Here is a 26,477-nt window from a genome sequence, read left to right as displayed (position 1 = left end):
ATAACATGGAGTCAGCTTCAATTTGCGAGAGCTGCTCTGCGCTACTTGTGTATCCTCCTTGGGGCTAGACAGTCTTGGGGTAGCTATGGGGCTGGGGAGCAGCTGATGGAGGCATCCTGCAGCCTGCCCAGCTCCAGCCGTGGGCACAGAGCCTGGCAGGGTGCTGCCAAGGACCCATGAGCCCAGCCCCAGTGTCCTGCAGCCATTTCCCTATCAAGGTTGGCAGAACTGGCCACTTACCCACATCCTGCTCATGTCACTCAGCTCGTTCTTGTACCTCACAGAGTCTTTCAGGACCTGGAAAAGGAACCAAGAATAAAATAACAGCAAGAAAAAGCAGGACACCTAGCCAGCCATGCTCCTGCTAGCTACAGGCACTGCTGCCAAAGTAGACACTACTTCGAGCTAACAAATAGAAATGGGACTCCTGGAGGTGCTCCCAACTCTGCAGAGAGCTTGCTCTTTCTTGAGAGGCAAGTCCCAGTCCTAGGATGCTTCAGTCTCCCCATCTCTACCCAGGGATGGAGAATCCTTTCTGATCTCTCTCAGATGCACACTATCTTCCTGAGCAGAGCAGTTTCCTCTGGCACTATCAGTATGGATACACTGTCTGCACCGGGGAGCTATTCTGCATGACCTAGCTCAGGGTATTTTTTAGAGGACAAATCCTTGAAAAGTTTTTCTTACTTGTAAAAGGCTTGAGGTCCTCCAGGTAAAATGGTGGAGGTAAAGGATGACATTAAGCAAAGTGGGCGTAGGTAATGGAGCAAATGGGATGTGACGGAAGAGGGCTGGGGGCAACCAGACATAAGCATGGAGTTGCCTGGGGCAGCAGTGCTGGAGCGCTCCTCAATGCAAGCTGGCTAGGAGACGTGTCAGGGAACAGGGTCACTTGGACGCAGTGCCTTGCCTTGCCCTGCAGTACCAACCCCAGTATCCGAAATTCAGGAAACAGGTCACGAATTTGAAGGGCAATGATATATTTGAGGTCTTTTCAAGAACCTGTGGGGGCACAGGGCAGCACTTACATTTGAATGGCCGTCTCGAAGGAGTTTGTGGAAGACATGGCAGAACTTCCAGCAGAGTACAGCATTGCCGGAGAGGGGAAGCCGGTTCACGACTGACCAGAAAGTCTGCGCCCCCTTCTCGTGGTGCGTGCCCAGGATGCATGGTGAAAGGCTGGTCAAGGAAACGCTCTCCTGGCAACTTTGTGGGGCCTGAGGTGATCTCCCCAAAACAACAGGCCAGGCTGGTTGCTTCCTAACCACCCATCTTCAACACCCCCACAGCAGATAGGCAGCCCTCCCACCTTAAACAAGGGGTTTTGCAAAGCATCCATGCCCATTACCAGGGATTCATGGGGAAAAGCCTCCTCCATGGGGAGAGAAGATGGGTCCAGCCTGGTGCCAAGCCCCTGCGGTGCTGGGCAGCCGAGCTGCGGGGCTGATCCCAGATCTCGTCCAGCAGCAGGGAGCTTGGAGCATGCAGGAACGCTCTGTGCTTTCCCAGCGCGTAGCAGGAGAGCCAAGGAGAGCTGGGCCATCACAGGGAGCTGAGAGGTTGCCAAGACACAGTCATTAGGCTGGGCACACACTGTCCCCAAGCGTGGCACATGCTACCTCTCTCCTCCAGCTCAGCACCACCTGCACACGCCAGGCCAGGTCTCGCTGACATTTCTCGGTGGCCTTGCACTGAAGGTCCAGATGTTAGGGACAGCAAATAATCAAAAGCACCTTTGAGATTGAACTGCCTTACACCCATGCTAGACAGTTTGCTGATGGACATCAGCCCCTCCTGCTCTCCCATCACTGCTCCCACAGATGGCAGCACCATAGTGCGAGTGGTGGGAGTGCAAGGCTGGATGCAGGTCCATCAAAAAAGCCACGGCTGCAGCAGGAGGGAGGGAAAGGAGCACACACTGCTAAGCAGTGCTGCGCTGGGAAAGCCCCAGCCATCAGACAGAGATCACCCCAGCACCCCGGGGACTGCCTTGTCCCGTGGCGGCGCTTGGCAGCCCAGCCCAGCCGGGCAGCACCGGCTTCACCCGCATCTCTCTCCACGCGCTGCCTTGCCTTGGCCTCTTTTCCGGGTGGCCCCAGCCAGCTCCCACGCTCGCTTGTCCTGCAGCCAACTCTCAGAGGATATTTCTGGCGTGCTTCTCCTTGACAGCCACTTCCTGTGTATTAATAGCCTTATTGATGCTGACAGTCTGAAAAACAGAAGCGGGGAGGGGGGTGAGATGAGAAGGGCTCAGGCCTCCAGTTCCCTCTGCTTGCATGGATGCAGGTCCCTGGATCTGCCGGCACCTGTCGGTGGCTGGGTCCCATCCAGGTCCCCAGCCCTCTAAGCCGCCGCTGTCCCATGCCAGCTGGACAGTGCTTATTCCCGGATGCCTTTCTGGGATGTGCCTGGAATCTGGCAGGTTCAGCTGCTGCCAGGATTCATTTACTCAGCATAATAATGATGCAATTAAAGCACCGACCACAAAGGACTCTCCCCTGCCCGCGAGGCAGCGGGGTGGGCAGAGGGAAGGCAGACCCCTCTTCTGATCCTGGATCATGGTCAGCAGCCAGAAGGCCCTGTGCCTTCTACAGCAGGCTGCACAGAGAGGGAGCTTGTGGAGGGGGGTCACGGGGAACCCCCCCACAGGGATGGCAAAGTGGAGAAGGAAATGGGCTGGACGAGCTGTTTGGAGTAAAGTACAGGTCGCTGCTTAGCTGGTATCAACTAGTAGGCACTGGACAGAGAAAACAGAGCAGCTTTGCAAATCTGCTGTTGCAAATACTGATGCTCCAGTCCCATCCATCCCACAGCCCCACGGCTGGAAGCAGCAGGATGGTTTTGCCACGTACTCAGTGCAAGAAGTGGGCAGGACATGGAGTTACTAGGCAGTGCTCAATGTGGCACAGAAGAGATGGACCTGCTGGCATAGGGGGACGCGGCTGCCTCTCCGAAGGCACTGACGGCACTCTGTCTCAGATCCTCCGGATATCCCCTTTTCTGCTGCAGCCTCCCCCGCATCCAGCTCCAATTCATGAATCTCTGTGCCAAGATCCAGCTTTGCTCCCATTCGTGCCTTCTCCCAAACTCACTGCTTAAGAGGCACATCTGAATCCAGCTCATTTGAATGTGGTCCTTGGCACAAGAGGTCCCCACAGCAAGGAACACCCTGGCAGCCCTGATCTTGCTCCAACATGACACAAGCCTTCCTCCAGGGCAGGTGGATGCAAGATTGAGGGCTGTGGGCAGCCTCCCCCTGGTGCAAATGTACCCACAAAATGCTCAAGTTGCCCTTCTGTGCTCTGCTCTGCTCGGAAAGGCATGTTTTGCAATGCAAATGTTGTGGAGCTTACAAAGCCCACACTGAGAAGCATGGGTGAACACAGAGCAAAGGAAGCCACTGCATTAGGCTTCAGCTGGCAGACAAGCAGTTGTAAAAGTCGGAAGTGTTTTCTTTGCAAGATTTTGAGTGTTTTTTTGACTCTATCCCATTTCTACACCTCCCTTCTCAGGTGCATGCCTGAGCTGGGAGGCAAACCAGACACTGGGAGATACATTAGCTGTCCCAGCCACCCAATCTGCATGAGAGTAAACTTACTCCTAGCCCCACCAGTGCCCTGCAATACTGCTAGCAGTCACCGTTGTGTTGAAGAGACTGTTGGTTTGATCACTGCAACACTGGCATGGAGACATCTCTGCCAGCTTGCGCTCACCCTACTCACAACAACTTCTGCCACTACGTTGACACTTGTGATAACATTGCCCTGCAGTGATCCACACTGCACTGATGAAAGAGAGAGGCTAGCTCAGCAAAGTCAGAAGCAGTTAATTACTGACACAAGCCAATGAAAGCAGTGGGATTAATTGCCATGTTTTTACTCATTGATAGTCCTCCCTGCATCTCAGCAGCTCCCTTGATCTCCAAGATGGCCCTGCTATAGCTTCATCCCAACAGATGGTGGAGAGGAGGGCAGAAACCTCCAGGCGGGACTGGCTCCTCTCCGCTGTGCAAGAACGAGGAGAGCACATAAGGTACGAGCCACACTCTGCCCGCATATCCCTGCTCCCTGAAAGTCCCTCTGCCGGAGGAATACCTTGGTCCAGGCAAAATGAAATGAGGCCTGGATCCAGACCAGACCTTGCCACTTAGCCCAGCCTTAAGGAGAGCTGGAAGAAACCCTGCAGGGACTCTATCACAGCAGATGTCCCCTCCCAAACTACTGGGTGGAGGTCAGCAGATTCTTTACGCAGGAAGATTAAGGGTGGGGGCCATCCTCCCAGCTCTCCAGCATAAATTGTTATTTATGTTTTTTTTTTTTTTTTTTTTTTTTTTTTTTAAAAAAAAAGGAATTCAACATTGTGCTCATTTTCCTCTTACAAAATCCAAAGAACAAAATCCTCAGAAAGGAGGCAGCAGCTGCAGCCTGGAACATGATGCCCACAGCTATAGCCCTACATCCCAGTGTAGGTGGGGCTGGGTGAGGAGAGGGCTCTAAGTGTGCCTTGTCCTTGTCCTAAACTCAAGCCTATGAACAGGAAGGCACATGTAGACAGGACAGTCAGGAGGGTCCCTCTGGCACTGGAAGGAGCAATCTCACTCCCTCTGGTTCTCAGCCCTGTCTCTCTCTCTCAGGAGCTGCTCTGAGCACCAGGACAGGCAGACATTTCTCGTGAGGTTATTTTTTTGCCAGCTCAGCCGCCAGGATCAGCTCACCCTGGGGCCAGAGGAGTTCCTGGAGTGGGAACACAGGGCTGGAGTGAGAGGAAGGACTAGGACTTCCCCGAATTATCAGACTGCCTCAGCCCATCCCATCCGACTTCATCCTCAAATCTCAGTACGAGCTAACCACACCGTGCTTCCTTCACAACTCTAGATACCTAAAAGCTTATCTGAAGATACATAGATAAAAAAATCTGGCTTTATTTGCTCTGCGCCACCATGGGATTTTGCTCAGAGGTGATTGCAGCTGCAGGGAGAGCAGTAAAAAGCAAATTTCAATGCAGAAGTGAATAGGTAGACTGCACGAGGGGAGGGGTGCAAGAGGAGAGCTACTGCATTAAAAAGTGGCCTGGCAGGTTTTGGGCTAAGTTTTCCCCCAAGTAACCTCCAAAAGAGCCGAGAAGAAAAGCCAGCAAAGTTTTGGACCAAAGGTGGGAGGCTAACTGAAAACACAGATCCTGCGAGCGAGGTCTCAAAGCCAGTTAGAGGCTAGATGACAGTGCTGTTCGTTTCCATGGGCATGTTCCTGCCCCCCCCCGTCCTTTAAACCACGGGCCAAACGCTCCCCGGGCTCCCACCGCCTGGAATTGCGCTTGGCGGCTGCCGGGAGAAGCGGAGGCGCTTGCTCTCTGTGGTCTCCGCCGCCGAGGGCCCGCTGCAGAGCCAGCGGCGGGGGCAGCAGCGGCTCCTGGAGAGCCTGCTGCCGCTTCAAAGGGGCCCCCGGGGGAGCAAAACACGGTCACTTTGGGCTCCTTTTGCTCGGTCACAGCTGCAGCCGCGGAAAGCAGCCTCCGCGGGGAGCGAGGCCACAGGGAGCCTCGTTTTCTTTTCCTCCAGCGGGGTGCAAGAGCCGCGCTCTTTCCCGGCAGGTTAGGGAAGGATACGGATGGGCCCAAGCATTCCTCAGGCCAAGGGCTTCCTGACGCCGCGAGGGGCTGGGACCTTTCAGCGCGCGGCTGAAAGAGCGGCATTGTGAAGAGCTTCCTGCCGCAGCAGCTCGCTCCGAGGCCGGTTCCGGAGAGGCGATTATCGGCGGCAGCGCGCAGGAAGGCGAGCTGGATCCCGCCAGCCCTCCTGCATCCATCCTCCCCCCCACTGCCCTGAAACGGAGCCGCCCGGCAGCCAAGGCAAGCGCTGAGTGCATTCCTAGAGGGAGGCACTCAGGGAAGTGGCACAGCCCAGGCGGCTGCTCAGCGCTGGCCCCAGCTGGGTACTGCTGCCTGGGCGGCCTCCCACGGCCGGCCCCAACACCCTTCGGCAAAGCTGGAAATTAAAAGTTGCAAGTCGAAAATGTCATTTCCTACGGCTCGTTCCTGAGGACGGTATTTTTGTTCTTCCCAAACTGTTCCTCTAAGAGATTAGCCAGGCAGCACAGGCCTGCTATCCGATCCAGGGGGACACCGCTCGCTCCCTAGCCTGCAGAGGACGCGGAGGTTCGTGCTACCTCCGGATTTTCCAAGCAATCCTCCCAGAGGAGAAAAAACACGGTGGGGAAAAGGTAGCAGGGATAAGCAGCCTTGGACGTGATTTCCCACCAAAGCAGCCCGCGGAGACCAGGTTGCCCCGCAGCTCCGACTGCTGAGCACACGCGGGATGGCCTGGTGCCGGCATCATCCAGCACCAGCAGCGTCACAGCCCGATGCACGCGGGGCCCTCCAGCACCCCGAGGGCCTCATGCACCTCTCTCCTGATGCCTCCAGCTTGAAGGCAAACACCAGGCTGGAACAGCACAGAGGAGGGAATGAAAAGGCAGATCCAATATTTATTTCCTTCAAGGGCGAAAAGAGCGGCCGGACTTCTGCCAGCTCCACTCACACGTATGTGGGCTTATCACAGAATGCTGGCTTTGCCTGCACCCACGTTCAGACACGGTGTTTGCTCTTCCCCGCTGCTTTGGGCAGGCTCGGTGCACCAGCCCGACCTGCGCCAAACACAAGAAGTTTTGGGTTGTCTGAAAAGAAAACTTGGGCCTCTTTTATCCTGCCAGGCAGGCATGGAGAGGCGTTTTCATCCTGACTGATGGGCACTGGTTCCCAGTGCTCACCAGGCACCGTGGCTGAAGATATTTTAATTGCAGGCTTCCACACTGCAGAGACTATTTCTGATCCGCGAGGCCATGAACGCATCTGCTGTGATGCATGTGGCTCGTCTCTGGTTTCTCCGAGCCGACAGCACGATGCCGGAGCTGGGGGCAGATCTATAAAAATACCCCAGCACTTGGAGCAGGAGTACGAGTGAGTCAAGCGCAGTGCTGTAACACATGCACTCAATAGTGCCTCAAGCTCATTTCAAGCAGGATAAAGAAAAACCAATGCAACAAACAGAGGAATCAGAGTTGAAAGGTTCTTTGTGAGAAGTGCAAAGAGTCAGGTTAAACGGAGCAGAAACTATCCAACCTAAAGTCTTTGTCTTGGAGCAACAGGACCTGCCCAGCTCAGGGACTTGCCCAGCTCACGCATGCTCAACGTGCCCTTCACAATGCTTGCGGGATGCCCACAAGGCCATGCAAGGTCCCTCGCTGTGGATGGGTCTGACATTCCAGCTCTGCCCTGGCTGAATTTAGTTCCCATCGGAAAATGGCAATCACACTGGGTCCTAGGACAGGAAACTGGAGGACAATGAACATTTCTGGGCCTTGAAGCGACCCGGATTATGCAGCATGCCAGTGCAAGACCCCCCCTCCCCGAGCCCGGATGGCTCCTCTCCAACATCTGTTGATGTCTCTTCAACACCTGTTGAGTCCGGAGACTCAACATAGCATCTGCAGGCAGTCTCCTTCTGCAAGAAATTTAGACATCAGCACTACCGAGGGGATACCACCAAAACGGCAGCTTCATGCTCCAGCACAAACTCTACTGACCTACATGCTTAGCAGGGGCTGCAGTGACCGAGGTGCTTAAGCACCAGCAGTGGGAATGAAAGATCTCCAGGACTGTACACAAAGTGCACACGCAGCATCCCCTCTGGGAACGCAGTGGGACCGACCCTCCTCTGCGCGCAAGCCAGGCCAGCCACCCTGAGGCCACCGCAAGAGAGGGGAGATGACTGCAGGGCTGGGAAAGGGCCGGAAATCTTTCGCTGCTCTGCAGGAAAACCACCACAAAAAAGGTAAAATCTTTCTCAGTGAATGGCTCCGACCATGGGGGACACGGCGAGCAGCAGCCCCACGCAAAGCGATCACTGCAGGCGTCCGCACCCATCACAGGAGGCAGGTGGAACCGAGCTCCCATCGGCTAAAATATCTCCCCAAGAGCACGACAGCCGCATGGACACATGCAAAAAAACTGCACGTGGGATCGTAGAGACAGAATTACAGCTTCCTGAGTGCGACAAAACAAATCTCTCTCCGCCTTCATGCGCAGATACACGTGTTCACAGCCCCCTCCCAGATCTCCCCAAATTACAGTCCTTGAACCACAAGTCTGTCGTTACGCAGAGAATAGCTTAGTTCAGCACAGTAGCTGCATGGAGCCTTCTCTCCTCTCACTTCCAAAAGGAAATGAGTGTTGATTAAAGAATCCAGCACTATTGCAAATTATTTGGAGAAACTGAGTAAGTTGCAGTGCAAATCCTCTTAGTAATGTTCTTCATTTCTCCTTAATTCCTTTCTATAAATGGATGGTGGAGACTGAGCATACCTCCAGAAAACTATTCTCAACCCAGCCCTATAGCAGCCCACAGACACAGGGGCTCTGGGGAAGTGGTAAGTAAGATCTGATCATGGCAGAGATCCCAGGAAAAATCCATAGAATCAATTAAAATGTAAATCCCAGCCCAGCAAAACTTCACTCTGGCCCCAGGGCAGCAGGTTAAGGGGGCGATGAGGATACGGGAAATCCTCCCTCTTGGGTGGCACAAGGCAGCGAGGCGCAGGAGAGCTTCTCAAAAGCGCAAGTTGCACCTTACCAAAGGGCACCCACGGCTCTCTTTAAACACAACTTGCCGCCAGCTGCGAGAAGCAAAACGCCGGCTGTCCAAGTTCAGGAGAGGTTTTCCCTCCACGAAGCACTGAAGCAAGTCACACGGGAGAACGCCCACGGCGCTCCGTAACGCTCTCGGGCTCGGAGAGCCCTTCGGGAAAGCCGGGCGAAGTGCGGGGAGGCTTGGCCCCGGATCCCCCTTCGCCAGAATGCCTGAGGAAGCGCTCGCCCAGCCTGCGCCTGCTCTGCGGCACGGCCCGCAGGACTTTCTGCAGCTGTACGTACCACGAAAGGAGAACCATCCTGGTTTCGCACACGATGCCCATAGAAGGGAAATGAAGAAGGAAAGGTTTTGCAACCAGAGCAGACCTCAAAGAGCAGATGGCATACACATGCACACATACACATATATATATGTGTATATATATATATACACATATGCACGCACACATATATGCATAAAATAAGCAGATGCCTAGCACAAATTGCAGAACTCATAGCCTTGCAATGCAGTTCTATGTTCCTTTAGGACAGGGAGACATAATCCCAGTAACTGCATGTGTCTCAGCATTTGCCCTCACTTAGGCCATAAGACAAATGTATTTTTCTCAAAGCAATGATTGCCTCAGTCTTTAGACACAGTCTTGCCACATCAGCCAGGCTTTGCTCACCGCTGTGCTGGCTAGAGATTACCTCTCAATGAAAATGTCCCTTTGGGAGGGCAAAAGTCAGCTTTCACAGGAACTCGCTCGCTGTGTGACTGTCACCGTCCAGCACGAACCCTGCCCCAACCAAAGCCCCAGGCCAACCACAGGGCACATAGCTTACAGAAAAAGAGGTAGCATAGAGAGGAGAGGCAAACTGGAGAGCTGAACAAGAAGTCCAAATGAATAAGATGGAACAGGTTGCCCGAGAGGTTGTAGGGACTTCTTCCTTGGAGAGATTCAAAAGCCACCTGCACACAATCCTGGGCGATGTGCTCTAGGTGACTCTGAGCAGGGGGATTGGACCAGATGACCTCTAGGAGCTCCTTCTAACCTCAACAGTTCTGTGTTTCTGTCAAGATATGAAAACATCATGCCTGCCCCAGGCAGAAGTGTTGCCTATCGCAGCAGCCAACACGGAGGCTGGCAAGAGAAGGAGGACCAAGCACATCTGCCTGCAGGGCAACAGAGGCAATTCTGAACCTGGAGGGATGCCAGGCCTCAGGGGCAGCTTTGGGGACCTGAGCTGCCCACAAGAATTCTCCCAGGCAGCTGGGGCTCTCTGATGTCTCCTGCTGCCCCAGAGACTGTATTGCTACCAGTCAGGTGGCACAGAGGATACTCCAAATCATTGAACTCTCTTGGGAGCAGAGGATAGAAGGAATGGCTAACTGGGGTCACTGGATGAAAATCTTTATCCTCCCAACTGACAAAACTAACGACAGTAGGAGAAACCCCTAGCACACTGCCAAGAGAGATAGCCAGCATAATTTCATGATGTATTGCCTGTCTTTAAACTTTGCTGGAAACCAAAGAGAGCACACAGTCAGATTAACATCGAGCTTAGCCTACCTATTGTCACCTGATGCTTTACTGCAAAAGGCAGTGCAGGATGCAAATGTCGTAGAACAGTTCTTGCAACACATGTGCTTTAAGGAGAAAAAAAGAGGAGAAAAACGTTCTGAGGAGAGAAACATTCTGACCCAAGAGAGCAAGGGGTGATATTCAAACATCTGTACCTGGGACAGGGCACTGGATAGGAGACATACTAGGACCAGAGCTGTTGTCAGCCTCCCCATAAGACCTGTGGCCTTTGCCTCATGTGCATAATACCATTCTCTGCAGTTTAAAAACCAAAATAATTTGAAGGATATACACTTCTTGGAGTGTATATGAATCAGAGAGCACGGGAGACCATCCCACTGGTTCCTAGCTGTTCCTCAGTGTAGCAGAGTCCGATCACAGTGGAATCAAAGTAGAGGAAACTATCTACAGGATTGTGCATTTATGAACTCTATGTATAAGGAATTCACTCACCATTCTTCCTGGGAAGTGGCCTTTGCACATCCTCAAGCTCAAAAAACGAGCTGAACAGCATCATGGTGAGATTTGATCACTTCCTCTATCTTTGAAGCAATCAAAGAGAAAGAATGAAGAAAAACATCAAATGGACTTGTCTCAGAGGCTTGAGAAGTCCGATTTGTGGATGGGGGAGATCTGGCAGATGCCAGCAAGGGAGAGCCAGACTGCAGCAGACCTCTGACTGTTAAGAAGTGATTTGAAGCATTTGGTATAATGACACTGGAAACAAGAGCCTACTAAGCAGAATGCATCACTTCACACAATTGTGGTATCAAAACCCAAATAGGACATTAGATGTCTCAAATGCCATAAACAATTTATGCAGATTAATTACTTGTACAGAATCCAAGTCTACACACGCATCTTTCACCCAGTTTAAGGAATACGGACTCTCTCAATACACAGGAAAGCTTCAGAAAAAAGGACAGAAGCAAAATTGATTTATGGGTTACAGCTAGCAAAATGTGTTGCTGTGGGAACGTTTCAGCCATCTCAACAGCTCTGAAGGGCTAGGACAGGACAAACTGGTGCTCCAGATTCTACTACCTTGAACACCAGCAGAGGTATGAACTGATGGAGAAATACCCCAGGCCCATTCCTTCCTGGATGCTAGAAAATGAGACAGTCACTTTGGGAAGAAGAAATGCTATTATAACTGGAAGATACACTGTGAGGTTGGCCAGAAGTCACCTCATTCTATCAGACGTGACAGCCTAGCACAGAGCCAGGTCTCCGAGGTGAGGCTGTGTCCCTGGCTCACGCGCCGCACACAACAGCGCTCCCCAGCAAAACCATCCGTCACCGTTCGTGCAGCACAGCGTCCCTCCCTCCGAGTCGCTCGAGCAGGCTGCAATTTCGAGCTGCACCAACCGCAGACCCCAGCACAGCCAGTTGAATCCAAAGACAGTTTGCAAACCACGTGGCAGCAAACCTCCAATGCATGCCGAAACAAGGCAACGGCAGGTGATTCCCGAGGGGCACCAGCATGTATCCTCCCAGGAGGAGCACCCTCCAAAGCGGCTGCGCTCCCCTAGCAGCTGTTCCCCTAGACGGGCACTCATAACCCTTAACGCTTCGTTGTCGATATGGGCATGACATCACTGGCAGCCAATCAATCGCCCTGGTGCCCCACGTTGCCAAGCCCATTCCCCCACGGCCAGAAGCCTTTTCCGCTAGCTGTCCTATTAGTCAGGCTTTTGATTTTAAGTGGGGATTTTATGTGCTGAGAACCTTTCACCGGCAGTGATTTGTATCTGTGCAGCACTGTTTTCCGGGGTCACATCTCAGGACAAGTCTTCCATGGTCTCCTGAACATACCCGACGCTTTAACAATGGCCTCAGCTGGAGTCTTCTGCTCCACCGAATGCAAACATTTGGGCATTTTTTGTACTGGGAGGAAATAAAGGCAGTGAGACGTGAGACTAACACTGTCCCCCACTTGCGGATGCGGGGAGCAGAAATAGGACTGTGTAAACTCAGCATGCAAGGACTTCAACTCCAGATAAGCATTTCAGTGATAAATTGCCATCACAGGACAAAACTTGCTTGAGAAATTTTAACCCTTGGAGAACTCTTCATCTGGGAGGAAACCTGTCCTTTCGATGGCAAGACCCAGTCAGCAAGCGTAGCCCCTGGTATACGGCTGCCTCAGAGATCTTCCACAGGAAAGGTAGTATCGAGTGCTTCAGCGTGATGTGGCGGCACCCTGCACTTCAACTTTGCCATGACCTATTTAGATTTCAGACAAATAGCTGCAGATTTCCCTCTCAGAACAAAAACTCGCTGTGCCTACTAGGTTAGCAGGATGCTCCTGAGGTAAGTGCATCCTTCGCCTGGATCCGCAGAGGTGTGCTGGGATAGTCCCAGAGTGCAAACCCTAACAAGTACTCTGCTACGCTAACAGCCAGGCTGCAAAGGCAGCAACAGGAGTTTTCTGCAGGAGCAGTTACAAGGGAAGATTTCCTCAAAGCAGCAGCTCTTTTGAACAGAACAAGCAGTCCCTTGCCACTGTAGGCAGATGTGAGAAAATTAAGCGAGCGTTCATACTCCATACGCTGGGTTATTAAAGTACCAGCACCATCCAGCCAAATGGCTGCAAGCTGGGAGCCAACAGCCTCTGCACTCAGCAAGGAGCAAGCTGGCTGATATCGGAGCCAGGTCAGGTGTCTAGAAATGTCCAGGGCCAGTACAGTTATTCCTCAGAGATGTTTGGCTCTCGCAAGTGAGCTGAAAACAGCCAGGACTGTATGGACTCCACGCTGTTCCTGGGTGACTTTCCTCCTTCCCTAAGCCAGCTCTGCAAAAGCACCTACCCTCCACGGTCCATGTTATCCCTCACTGGTTCCCAACCTGGAGACTGCAGAAACTTAAATCTCTCTTCTGAGACAACCAGCGCAGGAGATGACCGTGTCCCCAGGAACTGACCCTCAAAGCCCCTTTCCACCCCAAGGCCATTTGCATATGCTTTGCCCAAGCAAAGGGCTGGCCCGCTGGAGCTCAGCTCTCCTGGTGAACCTGGGAGACCTTGCCCAAATGTGCAGGAAAAACTCACAGCAGCACAACACGTGGCCCCAAGCCCTCAGGGACATAATAATAATAATAATAATAATAATAATAATAATAAAGCAAGTTAAAGTACACGGACAAGAGCAGATCCTGACACAGGCACTTGGCTTGCAGCTGGCACAGGTGCACCAGCTCAAACACAAGGACACCTCCAGCAGAAGGCAAATCACCAAATAACACTGAATGAACCCAAAGCGTCTTTCGTACTGCAACATATCCGAAAAAAAAGAAAAAAAGGAAAGAAAGAAAAAAATAGTGTCTTCAGAAAAAAAATAAAACATCTTGGAGTCTTCCAAACAAAGGAAACTCACAGAGCTCCCAGAGCCAACGAGCTTTACTGCACGGCCGGCCCCACCTCGAGCGCCGCTCCGCAAAGCCGCGAGGCCGCCGCGCACTTACCAGCTTGCCCAGCTCCATGGCCACAGCCCGGCGAGCGCCGCAGCCCCGGCGAGCGCCGCAGCCGCCCGGGGAGCGCCGCAGCCCGGCGAGCGCCGCAGCCCCGGCGAGCGCCGCAGCCCCGCGGAGCGGCCGCAGCCCGGGGAGCGGCCGCAGCCCGAGCCGCGCCGGCCCTAACGCGCCGCGGCGCCTCCCATAGCGGCGGCGGCGGCGGCGCGGGGCTGCGAGCGGCCGCGGAGCCCGCGGCAGCGCTCGGCGGCGCCCGGCGAGGCAGAAGCGAGCTGGAAGCTTCTGCTGCGAGCAAAGGCGGGGGCCGAGGGGGTGGTGGTGGGGGGGGCAGATGGCGCGCGCAGACGCCGGGGGGCGGCCCGGCCCCTCCGGCGAGGCTGGCAGCAGCGCCCCGAGCCGCGGGAGGAGGAGGAGGAGGAGGAGGAGGAGGAAGAGCAGGATGGGACGGCCGGAGCCTGGCAGCGCTTTGAATAACAAAAGAGCCGCTGCAGGCGAGCGGCGCTGCGGCCCCGCGGCAAGTGTCTCCGGAGCAGCAACAAGCGCTCGCGGAGGCAGGAGAAGGGGCCCAGCGGCACCGGCTCGGCCCCTCTCCGGGGGCAGTCTCCGCCAGCGACCCGCACGCAGCCCCCTTTGCTATGCGGATCCGCTGGCTGCAATCTCGGTTGCAACCAAAAAAGCTCCTCGAGTGGCACAGCGAAGGAGCCTGCCTTCGTGGTGCAGGCACGGCACGCCGAGCGGCCGCCCAGCCCTTTCCCAGCATTCGGGCCAGTGGATGCCTCCTGCCTCCTGCCAGCGAGGGAATGCAACAGCAGATAAATATCTTAGCTTGGCCCAACTACTACCAATGTTTTTCGGCGGGAAGGCGCAGCAGAAAGCCAAGTGATTCTGTTATTCTCCAAGTGCCCTGAAAGCAGACCCAAAGTAAATCGGTGTAAAAGCACCCCGACAATAAAATGCAATTTGTTTTCTGCAGAAGGCAGAGGAGAAACTTCAGAGCACTAAGAAAAAAAACATGCTCTTGTGGCGCTAGCCTGGATAACATAATAATCCCCTGGGATTATTATAGTCTAGTCTAAGCTCAGCCACTTATTAAGGGATGGTCACTGGCCTGTAAATTACTCTTCTTAATAAGATAACGGAATCCCATGCACCACGTGCACTGCAGGCACCCAAGGGGATGCAAATATGCACCTCTTCCTTAAAAGCATGGTCAGCCTGGCAGAGACAGGCAGTTTTCCTAAAGGCCACAGCGTGTACATGGTGTGAGCCCGGGCAGAGCACGGAGCACCGGGTGCAGGCGACGCGCATGCACGTGTCGCCTCGGGTGCTGCTCGTCGAGGACCCAGCTCTGCTCTGTCCACGCTTCCTGATCCCGCTGGGACAACTCTGTTGGCAACCAGCTGACGGCTTCCTGGGCTGCATGAGGGTCTCTTCTGCAAAGAACAAATTTTGGCAAGAACCTCATGGGGGAATTGCGCAGTCTGTATGACTTAAATGAGTTGCACTAACAGCGTTACCCGAAAGGCCACCATTTTTTCTTCAGTTTTGTTGGACCTCCTGTCCAGTCTGATTAAAAACAGAGCTAAAATTTTACACCTTAGCCACAATAGATCTTTCTCCCATGCAAACGTTTTCCTCAACCTGCAGACAGCTTTAGGCTTGAAAGAAGCATCCAGGTGAGCAATTTCTAGCCACCAAGAAGCCTACCAATTACGTCCCATAAGTAAATCTCGGTAACTTTTATCTATGTATTACAGCTGAAGACTGAGGGGCATCCTTTACTGTTTGATTCAGCCACAAATGCTGTGACCCGTCTGGCTGCTTTGCACAGTCTATGCACAGACTATGTGCACAGTCCTATTTTAAAGCAAATACTCTTCTGAAAATTGATGTCATCAGAAATCTGCTGGGAACTAGTCCAAGCTCATGCAGAGGAAGTCCTAAAGATATCCACAAACCTGAAAGGTGACCACAACCTTTAGGGACAATCTCAGCCCACTGCTTACCACTGCAGCCTGCTTTACAAGATAATAATTGGCACCCGGTGGCTGGAGAAAACTCCGAGGATACAGGAAAGCTGCTCCGTAGGTGGGAACCCTGTGGCTCCTTTCCTCTAAAAGCTTCTGGCATGAAAGATGTGAGGCCTCGTCCTCCTCACTCAGCCCAGCAGCGTGTAATGCAGCGACCTCCCCCGCCACCCCCTGCCCCCCTCCAGTGTCCCTCCTTGGCTAACGGGACCATGCATCTTGCCTAAAACGCTAGAATTAGTTAATTCAATATCAGCTGGGTTTTGTACTGCTCCACACTGGATGCCACAAACACTGCTTGACTCTGTGTCCCAGGTTCCATCAGGTAGCACGCTCTCCTCCTGGGAATGCAGCCCACGCCTTTGCAGCTGGGAAGCTCCAAGACGCCACAGCCCTGCGATTAGCACTTCTTTGCAAGGTTTTCATGCCTCATTTGCATGTACAGAGACCTTAAGGCATGTATGCAAACAGTACTCCCTGCAAGGCACACTCGAACAACAAAGAGAACGTGTGCAACTAAACCCAATCCCCCACGACACGTGTAGGATGGACGTGAATTTTCCTCCAATGTAACCTATATGGGCAATATGTACCTTTAAAAACAAGTCGCAGGATCCGCGCATTAGACTTACTTACTGACAATGCCCTGTAATACCATCAAAACCCTTGCACACGTCCCCTTCTGTGTGCAGCTGCTCCTCCCTTGCTGCAGGCTCCCCCTGTGTTTTATCTCCCGCTGATGGCCTTACATACAGCCTTTGTGCTCCAGAGATCCCTCTTTAATCCCTCCGACAGAGCAGTTATCATAAAGCATTTCACAACAAATTAAGTCAGCTTGTTATCATTAACCCTTCTTTTTCAAAATAAAGCTTTCCCACAAGTTCCCTCCTGAGCCAAACAACTCATCTGTCCTTAGAGCCAGTTCAAAGAGAAGAAGGGAGATACGGATCCGGGAACAGGATGCCCCCAGCAGGTGCCAGGCATCTCCCCGCTGTGGCCACAGCAGCGGCCACCTCGCATTGCTGCCAGCCTGGAGCTAAAATCTGGAGCCCAGTATGCACCTGGCTTAGCATCTGCCAGGCTTCTGCTCCATCAGCAACACAAGATAGCAGAGCTGAGGAGGAGATGATCCTGACTGAGATTTTACCCCTCTGCAAGTGCTCTGAAGGCAAAGCACCTCCTTTCCTGTGTAGGTTTGGAGTGCAGTAAAGGGTCTTCAAAATGTCCTCACCAGTGGAATGGATGGAAGGAAAAGCACATTTCTGGATGCTGATTCCAGTGAGGGATGCAAAGGGACACACTGGGAGTGGGAAATCACACCCAGAGAAGGGGGGACAAAGTCTATCTCATGGGTGGACTTCCCTCTAATGTGTTTGAGACAAAACCCAAAGCCTGACTGAAAGCTTTTTACCTTGGATGCTACAAGATTATTGCCTTTATAGACGTTCTAGTTCCCAAGACTATCCAGGGAGACCTGCTGAATTTGATCCTTGCCTCCCACTTGTTTCCAGGAACTCAAAGAACTGAACATTTATCAGTCATGAAATCTCTTCCCAGATCATACTAACAACGCAGCACTACCATGAAGCTGCTGACAGGGTAAAGAGACAGAGTTTGAAGGCTTGACAAGCTGGTAGAGCCAGGAGGCACAGGTCTTGGGCTTGCGCACCCCGGCCACAGTCGCTGTGTGCTCCCCCTTGTCTGAGCCTCTGGGGGATAACAAGAGACGAGACTGTGAAGGCTATTGGGAAGTATTCAAAAGGATGAGCTTAAAGTCCATACAACTTCAGAGCAAGGAGGGGTCTTAGAAAGCTCTTAGGCTAACGGGCAAAAATAAGAGCCAAGGCAGCTACAGAAAAGGCTAAATTCAAAGGCAATTTAGGAAGAGTCCCCAAAGCAATGAGAAAATGGAGTTTCTCGAGGATAAGCAAAGCTCCACTCCCAAAGCAAAAAAATTAGCCTGAGAGCAAGAGCAGGAGGGCAGTGTGCATGGCCAAGAGAGCTAGGAAGGGGGCAGAAGATCCGTGCAAACCACAAGGACAAATTGGATTGATAAATAGATCCTGAAATGCTGTTCCTCTTGCCTGGGGGAAGCTGGGGCATGGCCAGCACTGGACTGTCCCGAGGGAAAGGGGAGGACGAGCACCCCAGAGAGTGCAGGATCCCTCTGCACTGGGCGCTCTTGCTTTTTATGGTGCCTCTTTCTAAAATTCACACCTCCCACTGGAGCAGCCAAGAGCAGCAAATGCACAGGAGAAGCAAGGAACCTGAGAGGCCAAGCCGTGCCAAGAGCCAACCCGCCACCGAGTGCAGAGAGGGTACCGTTTCGGGCCTTTTCCCCTGCTGACTTGAAGAAAATAAAGAAAATATGCCTGCAAAATGTTCAGAGAGCCCTGAGCATGCAAGGCGCTAACACTGCATTTCCACCATCTGGTTAAGATGTTGTAAACTGTCACTACTGCTGGCAAAAGCAGAACCGCTTTCCCCTGCCCCCCATGCCTGCATCCTTCCCCCTGGGCTGGGGCAGGCGCTCGTGCAACAACCTGGGGTGACATTTTGGAGAACTCACCCTGGGGAAAGCTACTTTTTTTCCCCTTTTTTGCTGGGCTAGACTAAACCCAAAGGGCTTCCCCGAGGCGGTTTGCCGCACGGCCATAAAGAAGTATTTGCACTGGCACAGTGGGGTCCGCAGGGGAGCAAGCGGCCGGTGGCGTGGGGCACCACCGCATCCTGGGACAGAGCCTGCTGCTGCCTCCGCCCAGTGCTTGCAGCCCTACAGCTCGCTGTAGCAGAGGACTTTTTTTTTTTTTTTTCCCTCAGGGTCTCCCATAAAGCTGCTGAAGCACTGAGGCACAAATCTGCTGCTTTTTTTCTGTTATTTATTATTATTTTTTTTCCTCCAGCTTTAGGAGCATCCACTGGGCTTTCAGTATGGATTCCTCCAAGTGCTACGCATACAAAGCAATTTCATACTTACATACAAAGCAATTTTTTAACTCGCCAGCCTGAGGCACGGCACAGATCCACCTAAGGTTGTGCAAGGATAAGTGAACTTGCTGCGTATCTCCAGAAGTTTGCATGCCCATGTGCGTGCACACACATGTGTATGTGCACACACAGCCCTAGGTGACAGCAGGGGGACGTCGGGTGAGTGTGCAACCTTGCAGCCGGTGGCTGTGCCTCTCCCCCTCCTCCATTAGTGCCTGGGTACAGCCTCGGAGAGAAGCGCTTACGCTTTTAGCAGCCTCTGTGCTTAGCTCCATTAGGCTCAATTCTGCTGCTGGCAATCCAGCCAGGGCCAGTGCAGCAGAAGGCACGGTGTGGATTATATAGAGTGCCCCAGTTATCCTCCACGTTGCAGGTGTACATGCAAGCTGACACACTTTATTTCAAGGCTATTAAAACCTTCCTTTCCAGAAGAGCCACCCTCCCCAGCAATTTAGGAAGTGGTTCAGTAGGACCAGCCCTAAAAAGCTTCACCATCTCCCTTTCAGGGCTGATGTACTCTAGTTAGGATCCAGCAAATGCCCTTGCAAACAAGCACAGTGCACTGGAAGGGGTGCACTGGATGGGAGCTGGAGACCCATCCCTCCAGCTGCCACCTCGGCTCTCATGCTGCAAGGCAGCTCTGCGCTGCCGGGGATGGCTGCCAGCCTCTCCTCCCTCCCAGCAGCCCCAACCAGTGGCTGTCTTCTCCGCACATCTGCTCTCCGTCCAGCTGAAGTGGTCTCCTTGGTCCTCCTGCCATATGGTGCTTCGTAATTCCCACTCCTGACACTGTAGGGATGGGGCAACACGCTTGAGTTTCCAAAAATCTTGCACAAGAGATGTGGTGACATGGGGCTCCGTCACGGCAGCAGATCCCTCCTTCTCCAGCCTTCCTGGTGGGCCAGGGGAAAGCAGAGCACCCCCCTCTTGTGCTAGGCTGCAAATCCCTTCGCTGAGCTCAGAGACCCTTTACAATATTATGGAAAAAATCCTCAGTCCTCCTGGATGCAGCCCAGCTATTATCCTGCAAACTGCTCAAATGATACGTGTGGTTCAGATCAAGAGGGATGAGGGCGCCAATTCCCACCAAAATAAAGGGAACTAGGCATAAGAGGTCCTGGCAAACATGGCCTTTTGTCATTACAGCCAGTTTGGCAAGTCAAGTGATGATCAAGAAGTCACTTTATTTTATTGGCTTTACATTTCTTGCTTTTTTTTTTTTTTTTTTTTTTTTTTTTTTGAGTGAATCTCCATCTAAGCTCATGCTCCATGATAAGATGAAGTGGAAAGCTATGTCCACTTCTCTACAGGAACCATTTATGTCTTTCTAAAAGTTCTCCTGTCTCTCTTCTTTCCCACTGTTCATTTTCCCAAGTCTAAAAATACCCTGAAGCCTTTTAAAACCCTGTTCCCTTGCAGCCTCCTCCCTCTTTGATGACTAATATTATCTTTCACTCCCTCTTGATCTTTCTATATTTCTCAAGACTTCCCAGAGAGAAGAGAACCAAAATGGAGCACTGCTTTCAAAAGGACAGCATCCCATGGATTCATAGTGCATCCACTGCAATAGTTTCCATATGATTCTTCTTCCCTTTTGAATCTGGATGAAATCTCTCCTCTGTCCCTGCCACAGCCTGAGGAGGACCTGCCCTTGGCCAAGGCTCACTCATATTAACCTGGGCTTACGTGAGCTTGAAGATGTATTTATACCTTCAGGTTGTTTCTGTGTGCAAGGACAGCAAACGTCATCACTGCACTGGGAGTTGTCACTTAAATTATTTTTCCTTGGGGGATGCAATTCCAGATGCATCAGACTGCATGAGCCATTTAAACCAATCTTCCCAAAGCATCTCTCTGCACTCAGGATTAGGACAAATTTCAACTACTGCTGTCCTGGATGTACCTGCAGGCCCTGAGATCCTGCCCCACAAGATACTGACATGATAACCTGCTACAGCACCTTGGGACTCCAGGATTTCCTTGGGACTCTGCTGCAGCACTGGGACTCCAGGCTTTGGAAATAGGCTTTCAGAGCTCTTAAAATTACTGGAAAAAGATGAAATGGTGTTTTCTGAAGTGTGCGACAAAGCCTGACTTGGACTCCAAGCTAACAAATGCCAACTACTCTCCCTGTCCAAAGCTGTCAGCAGGAGACACGTGTGGAAACAGGTGCTGTGCAGAGCTCAGCCCAGCCTCTCCAGGGCAGTTGTTACGGGCAATGTGGCATAGCACCACCACTCCTGACTGCTTTGTGGAAATGATCCGTGGCACGACTGCCCTCCTCAATCCTCCCGGGTCACATCAGGAGCCAGGCGCATCCCCAACGCTGTAAATCCACAAGTGAGGTGTCGCATGAAGTCCTCTCCCTGAAAACCTTACATGCGCCAGAACAATATACAAAGAAGAACAGCAGGTTCAGTGGACAACCACTGAATATATATAACACCACTTGCTTCGTGTTTTCCAGGCTTCAGCTGCTTTAAGTATATCACCTGAGTCAAAGAGGTGGCAGTCACTCGCTCTGCATTACAGTAGTTTGGGTTGGGGAGGATGTGCCATCGAAGTATTTATTACGCTAGATTCAGTTTTCCAGTCCATGGAGCCTGGTGATCACCTCCTGCTGCGCAAAAAGCATTGGTTGAATTTGGTATTTCAAGAGAAGGAAGTGAAAAGCCAGCCACCTGGGTATATTTGTAATATTGTGATTTAGAGGAAAAACTCAATTAATGATGAGTGTTTGGTGTTTGTGGCATTTTTTTAAATTGAATTGGGAGATTAGATCATCTTAACACAGAAGAACTTCAAATGTTCGTCTACCCTTTCAAATCCTCCAATAGGAGACTCTTGTTCTGCAGACAAGCACTCAGCAGACTGCCTACATGCATAAATTCAACTTAATGGGTGAGCACTTGTTCTCCTATATGGGACCCCTGCATGGGGGTAGATGTGAGAACAGAGCAATTCAAGGGATCTGCTGGAGATCAGCAGGCATCTCTTCTCCGAACTACGGGCTTGTACTGCAGTATAGCCAAAACATTTCAGACTTTTTTCACACCAAGGTGCTACTCTGATCTTCAGGCTTCCAGAAGTGATCCAGCAATGAACCTGCTTCGTAAAACCCTATGCCCATTAACACTGGCAATATAAAAAGATATTCACGAAATCTTTACAATCCTGGTGGATCAGCTGCTTTTCAAAAACAAATCTGCACTACATGCGGTGAAGCACTTTGGAACCAGATTTCAAAGCTACTTGGGTGTTCCAACACGTCTGAAAATCTCACTGCACTACTAGTATCCAAATATCATTGCAAATCTTGATTTAGGAAAATACTCTATTCAGAGCAGAATTTAGGAATAAGCTCAATACAAGTCTAAACTCTTTTTAATGCTACTATTGCAGTACATGTGAAATGGCTCTGGCTCCCAGATCTCTCAAAGCAGAAGATAAATCAAGGGCTCTGGGTCTGCAAAAACCCGAGAATACTCAAGTGACTGATGGGCAAAAGCAAAGTAGCAAGGAGCTTCTACCCCTTTGCTCTCAGCCCTCGAGAGCAGTAACTGCTCCAGGCTTGGGCATCCCCTCCCAGCACCATGTAGCATGGGCAGGGAGCCCAACCACATTATTACTGCAGCTTTACAGGAAGCTGTCTTGTTGAGTTGTCAATATACAGATTTCCCCCCCCCCCTTATTTTTTTTTTTTTTTAAAAAAAATATAATACAGCCACAGTTTGTGCTACAGTTATTGATCCTTTGTTATTTTTAGCTCCTTGTTCAATCTATACCCGTTCTTATTATGGTTACTGCACCAGCTTTGTGTAAAAATCACTCAGGCAGCAGCTGCAAATGGGGCCAATTCAAGGTTAAAAGGAACTCTAGGGCAGCAACTCTGCAAAGACACCTGTATTAAAAATGCAAGCAGGAAAGAGGAAAAATAAACAGTATCCTCCCCACTTGGTCCCCCAACAGTCCTGCTACAGTTACAAGGAGACAGGCAGATCCTCCCCTCCAAATTTGCAGGCTCAGAGCAAAAGAGACTCCCGCTCCCCACCTGGGGCAAAGCAGTGAGCTGCAAGGAGCAGCGCCCAGAGCATCAGCCTGGCCCCACTGACTCAAAAACAAAAACAAAAACAAACAAACAAACAAAAAACAGGAGCAGGCTGCTTTGCAGAAACACCATCTGAAATTCCTTGGATGCACGTAGCTATACGAGCGAAAGTGAGTCCCTGCTTAAAGGAAAGCGCACAGGCTTGGCAGATAACCAGTGCCGGTCACTGTCACCCAATGCTGAAGACAAGAAAGTGGACACCAGTTTCCAAGCCGCTGCAGCATCCTGCTGTTCAGAGCTATCTCCTGGGCAGTTTTTTCTTCCTTTCCGGTTGCACCTTGTGCTAACATCTCAGCCTTATGTTACTTTATGTTGCCCTTACAGCTTTTACTTAGAGCCCTCCTAGCTCTGCCAGACTTGAGTTATGAAGCAATATAAAAGACAAATGGGGAAGGTAACAATTTAAGTGCTTGAGCCAAAAGCAGGGCATTCAGTAGCAACAATAACAAATGGATGTAACTGAATTACAGCAGAGGGATATAAAACTGCACACTTTACCTCAGCTAATATGTACATGACCTCATGTACATATTATGTACATATTATTATGTACATATTATGTACATATATGGCTCATCACTCGCAGATCACAGAATCACACAATGGGTAAGGTTGGAAGAGACCCCTGGACATCATCTAGTTCAATCCCCCTGCTCAAGCCAGGTCACCCACAGCATGTTAGGGTTGTATCCAGGCGGGCTCTGAATATCTCCAGAGAGGCAGACTCCACAACCTCTCTGGGCAACCTGTGCCAGTGCTATGTCACTCTCACAGTGAAGAAATTCCTCCTCATATTCAGGTGGAACTTCCCATGGTTCAGTTTGTGCCCATTGCCTCCTGTCCTGGCACATGGGACTACTGAAAAGAGTTTGTCCCCATCCCCTTGACATCCTCCCTTCAGGTACTTATACACGTTGATAAGATCCCCCCTCAGTCTTCTCTTCCCCAGGCTGAAGCGGTCCAGCTCTCGCAGTCGTTCCTCATAGGGCAGATGTTCCAGCCCTCTGATCATCTTTGTAGCCCTACACTGGACTCTCTCCAGTAGCTCCATGTCTCTCTTGTACTGGGGAACCCAGAACTGGACATAGTATTTGAGATGACGCCTCACCAGGGCTGAGTAGAGCAGCAGGATCACCTCCCTTGACCTGCTGGCAATACTCTTCCTGTGTCTCCTGTCTTCCCTATCTTCCCATCCATATGTGTAGGTAACCTGGAATCCCTTCTCAGCTCTAGCAGAGGCTCTCATTCTTTGTACAAATAGACTGTTCTGCACAATACGCTGGTTTAGCTATTCGCTTCCTTCTTGTAAACATAAGGCTGGCACTCTCAAGACAAGAGAAACACCCTGCAAGGGAAATACAGGTTAGCAAAGTTCATAAATGTGCTACTAAAACATCAGCACTGTGCTCACCACTCTAATTTTTGCTGCCCTCCTCAGGCAGCTCTGCAAATTTGGCAACGCTGCAGTGCTATGGACCTTCTTTACTGCACCATGCATCACCTCTGAGACTGACAGCAGCTGAGTGACTCCTCGATCATCCGCTTCCTTACAAACCCCAGAGGTTTACTTGGATAAATGCTCTTACCCAGAAATCAATGGCTCCTACTTTGTCCTCACTTCTCCACTTCGCAATCCCTCCATAATTGGATCATTGCCATAAATTATTCAGGAAACAATCGATAAAACACAGCTCCTATAAATTTCCTTTTAAAGCCCTTAAATTCCACCTCAGACGCACCTGCTTCATTTACAGGAAGAGGAAGGTGACTTGCTGAAGACTTCTTACAAAGTAAGGCTGGTAACTGAGGACTGCTTGAGGCTGCAGATGGAGAAGCGCCAAAAACGAATAGCTTTAACATGCATTCAGGGAGAAGCTCAGGTGTCACTCATAGTCACAAACAAGAGTTATAGATTATAAACGGCAGGTTCTTGACCCCTCGCTAACTAATAGCTGTTCTTCACATGTCCCCCTGACTCCCTGCACTGTAACCCCCTCCTCTCCCAGCACGTGCTGCTCTCAAGCAAGAGCCAAACACAAGAACCATCCTCATCCCAACAAAATCCAGTCTGGCATTCATCTCTCTGCATCACTTTCCTCACTGCTTTTATGTAAAAATACTCATGGGTCTAGACCTCAGCTCCAAGCTGAGCCATCCCCCTCCACTTCACAAACCTCTCTCATAGATGACCTTCAAATTGACCCATCAGAGGAATCATTTTGATTATCTATGTCTTTCTGTTGGTCCCTTGAGTTAAGACTTGAAGACCAGGTTGCAATGCTTGCTTTGTGCACAATGCTTCAGCTGAACACAGGATCAAAACCTGAAAGATCCTGATTTCTCCCACCATCTCCTGAGCATTATTTCAATACAGAATCAAAAAAAAAAAAAAAAACCCCAAAAAAAACCAAAAAAAAAAAAAAACCCCCCAAAAAAAAAAAAAAAAAAAAAAAAGAAACAGGAGAGAAGGTGGCTGAGTTGACACTTACAACAGATCTCCAGTCTGGCAGACACATACAACTCCCAGCACCTACAAGAGTCCACGTAAATGTTAAAAGATTTGTTACATCTGCATAAGAACTGAGTAACAAATAGACTCATCTGAAATATAATCACCCACTGCAACTGGTCTGGCTGGGAAAAGCTGCAGGGACTGTTTTCCCTGTTGCTCCGAGAAGGTGCTCCACCCAACAGTGGAGAGCCAAGGGCCGAAGGCTGCATGGCTCAGATGCTGTGCCAGGCAATGCCTGCAGTTTGGAAAACAGTCCTAGAAGAACAGGGAGGACTTCAGACGCTAGGCTTGTTTCTAACTAACAGGCAAAGGCATAAGTATTTATAGGAAATAGGCAACATATTTACAGCCCCAGGAAAGTTTCCTGTTCTAAAAATATTCGTATTTAACTGGACCAGATGGCTCAGATCAGATAGACCTGCTTTGCATAGCATGGAGTTAAGGTGAGAGAGAAAAAGGAGAAACCGTATCTCTAGATAAGACAGTGTGTCAGCGTGAAATGCTGTGACAGTGCACACTGGAATCAAGCACTTATCACAAAAGGGGTCTGAAAAGGCAGCTCATTTCCCGCAGTTTTGGAAGAACCTGTGCAATGCCAAGAGTGGCACTTCCAGCCAGAATGAAGTGCTGGTAATGCCTCTGGCAGACCTGGGGATTGCTCAGAGAGAGACTGCGGGGTTTGTTTTGCTATTTCATAACTGCTGCACGATCCACAGCATCTAAACCAATATGAGCAGCAGGATTCACTGCCTGCATCAACACGCAGGACCTTGGTTCCACTAACAGACCTGATCACAGTGTTTAAAGATTGACCGTAACAACATTGCTTCCTTCTCTGACTTTGCTCCCTAAACTTTTTCCACTTTATTTGGTATACCAGGCCATTTTTCAGCTCTTACACTCACTAATTCAGGCCTGGAGTCCTCTTTCCATTTCTGTATCTCCAAGAAAGCTGCTTCCCAGCAATGCAGCTTTGGATCTCTGAAGAGCTGGAAGATGTCTTCAAGCCTCTAGACTGTGGATGGCTGGAGAAAGACATTGCAGAGTGGAAAAAAGAGCATAGATTAGTAGTTTGGGAACGAAAAAAAGGAGTCAGATCTAGCTTCTGGTTTCAGCACAGCCACCAAACAGCATGAGGGTATCTTAATCTTTGTGCTTCAGCCTCT

The 26,477-nt window shown here is 51.0% G+C and overlaps 1 protein-coding gene across 3 annotated transcripts in view; it reads right to left on the bottom strand.

Moving 5' to 3' along the window:
* Positions 1-26,477, bottom strand: part of HIP1 (huntingtin interacting protein 1) — a 72,516-nt gene that overhangs the window by 25,032 nt on the left and 21,007 nt on the right. The window contains exons 1-4 of one of the 3 annotated variants that reach the window (XM_062592787.1): positions 13,671-13,754; positions 2,146-2,209; positions 1,029-1,171; positions 241-297 (exon numbers count right to left, since the gene is read on the bottom strand). In XM_062592787.1, coding sequence (XP_062448771.1) covers positions 241-297; positions 1,029-1,171; positions 2,146-2,209; positions 13,671-13,688 — 282 coding nt within the window. In that variant the 5' untranslated portion in view covers positions 13,689-13,754. Of the gene's footprint in view, positions 1-240; positions 298-1,028; positions 1,180-1,348; positions 1,512-2,145; positions 2,210-13,670; positions 13,755-26,477 lie in introns of those variants that run through there. The other 2 variants (XM_062592786.1, XM_062592788.1) reach the window with 2 other exon arrangements.

The sequence above is a fragment of the Rhea pennata genome, chromosome 20, assembly GCF_028389875.1.
Source record: "Rhea pennata isolate bPtePen1 chromosome 20, bPtePen1.pri, whole genome shotgun sequence".
Classification (NCBI taxonomy): domain Eukaryota; kingdom Metazoa; phylum Chordata; class Aves; order Rheiformes; family Rheidae; genus Rhea; species Rhea pennata.
This window is presented reverse-complemented; position numbering and strand designations above follow the sequence as displayed.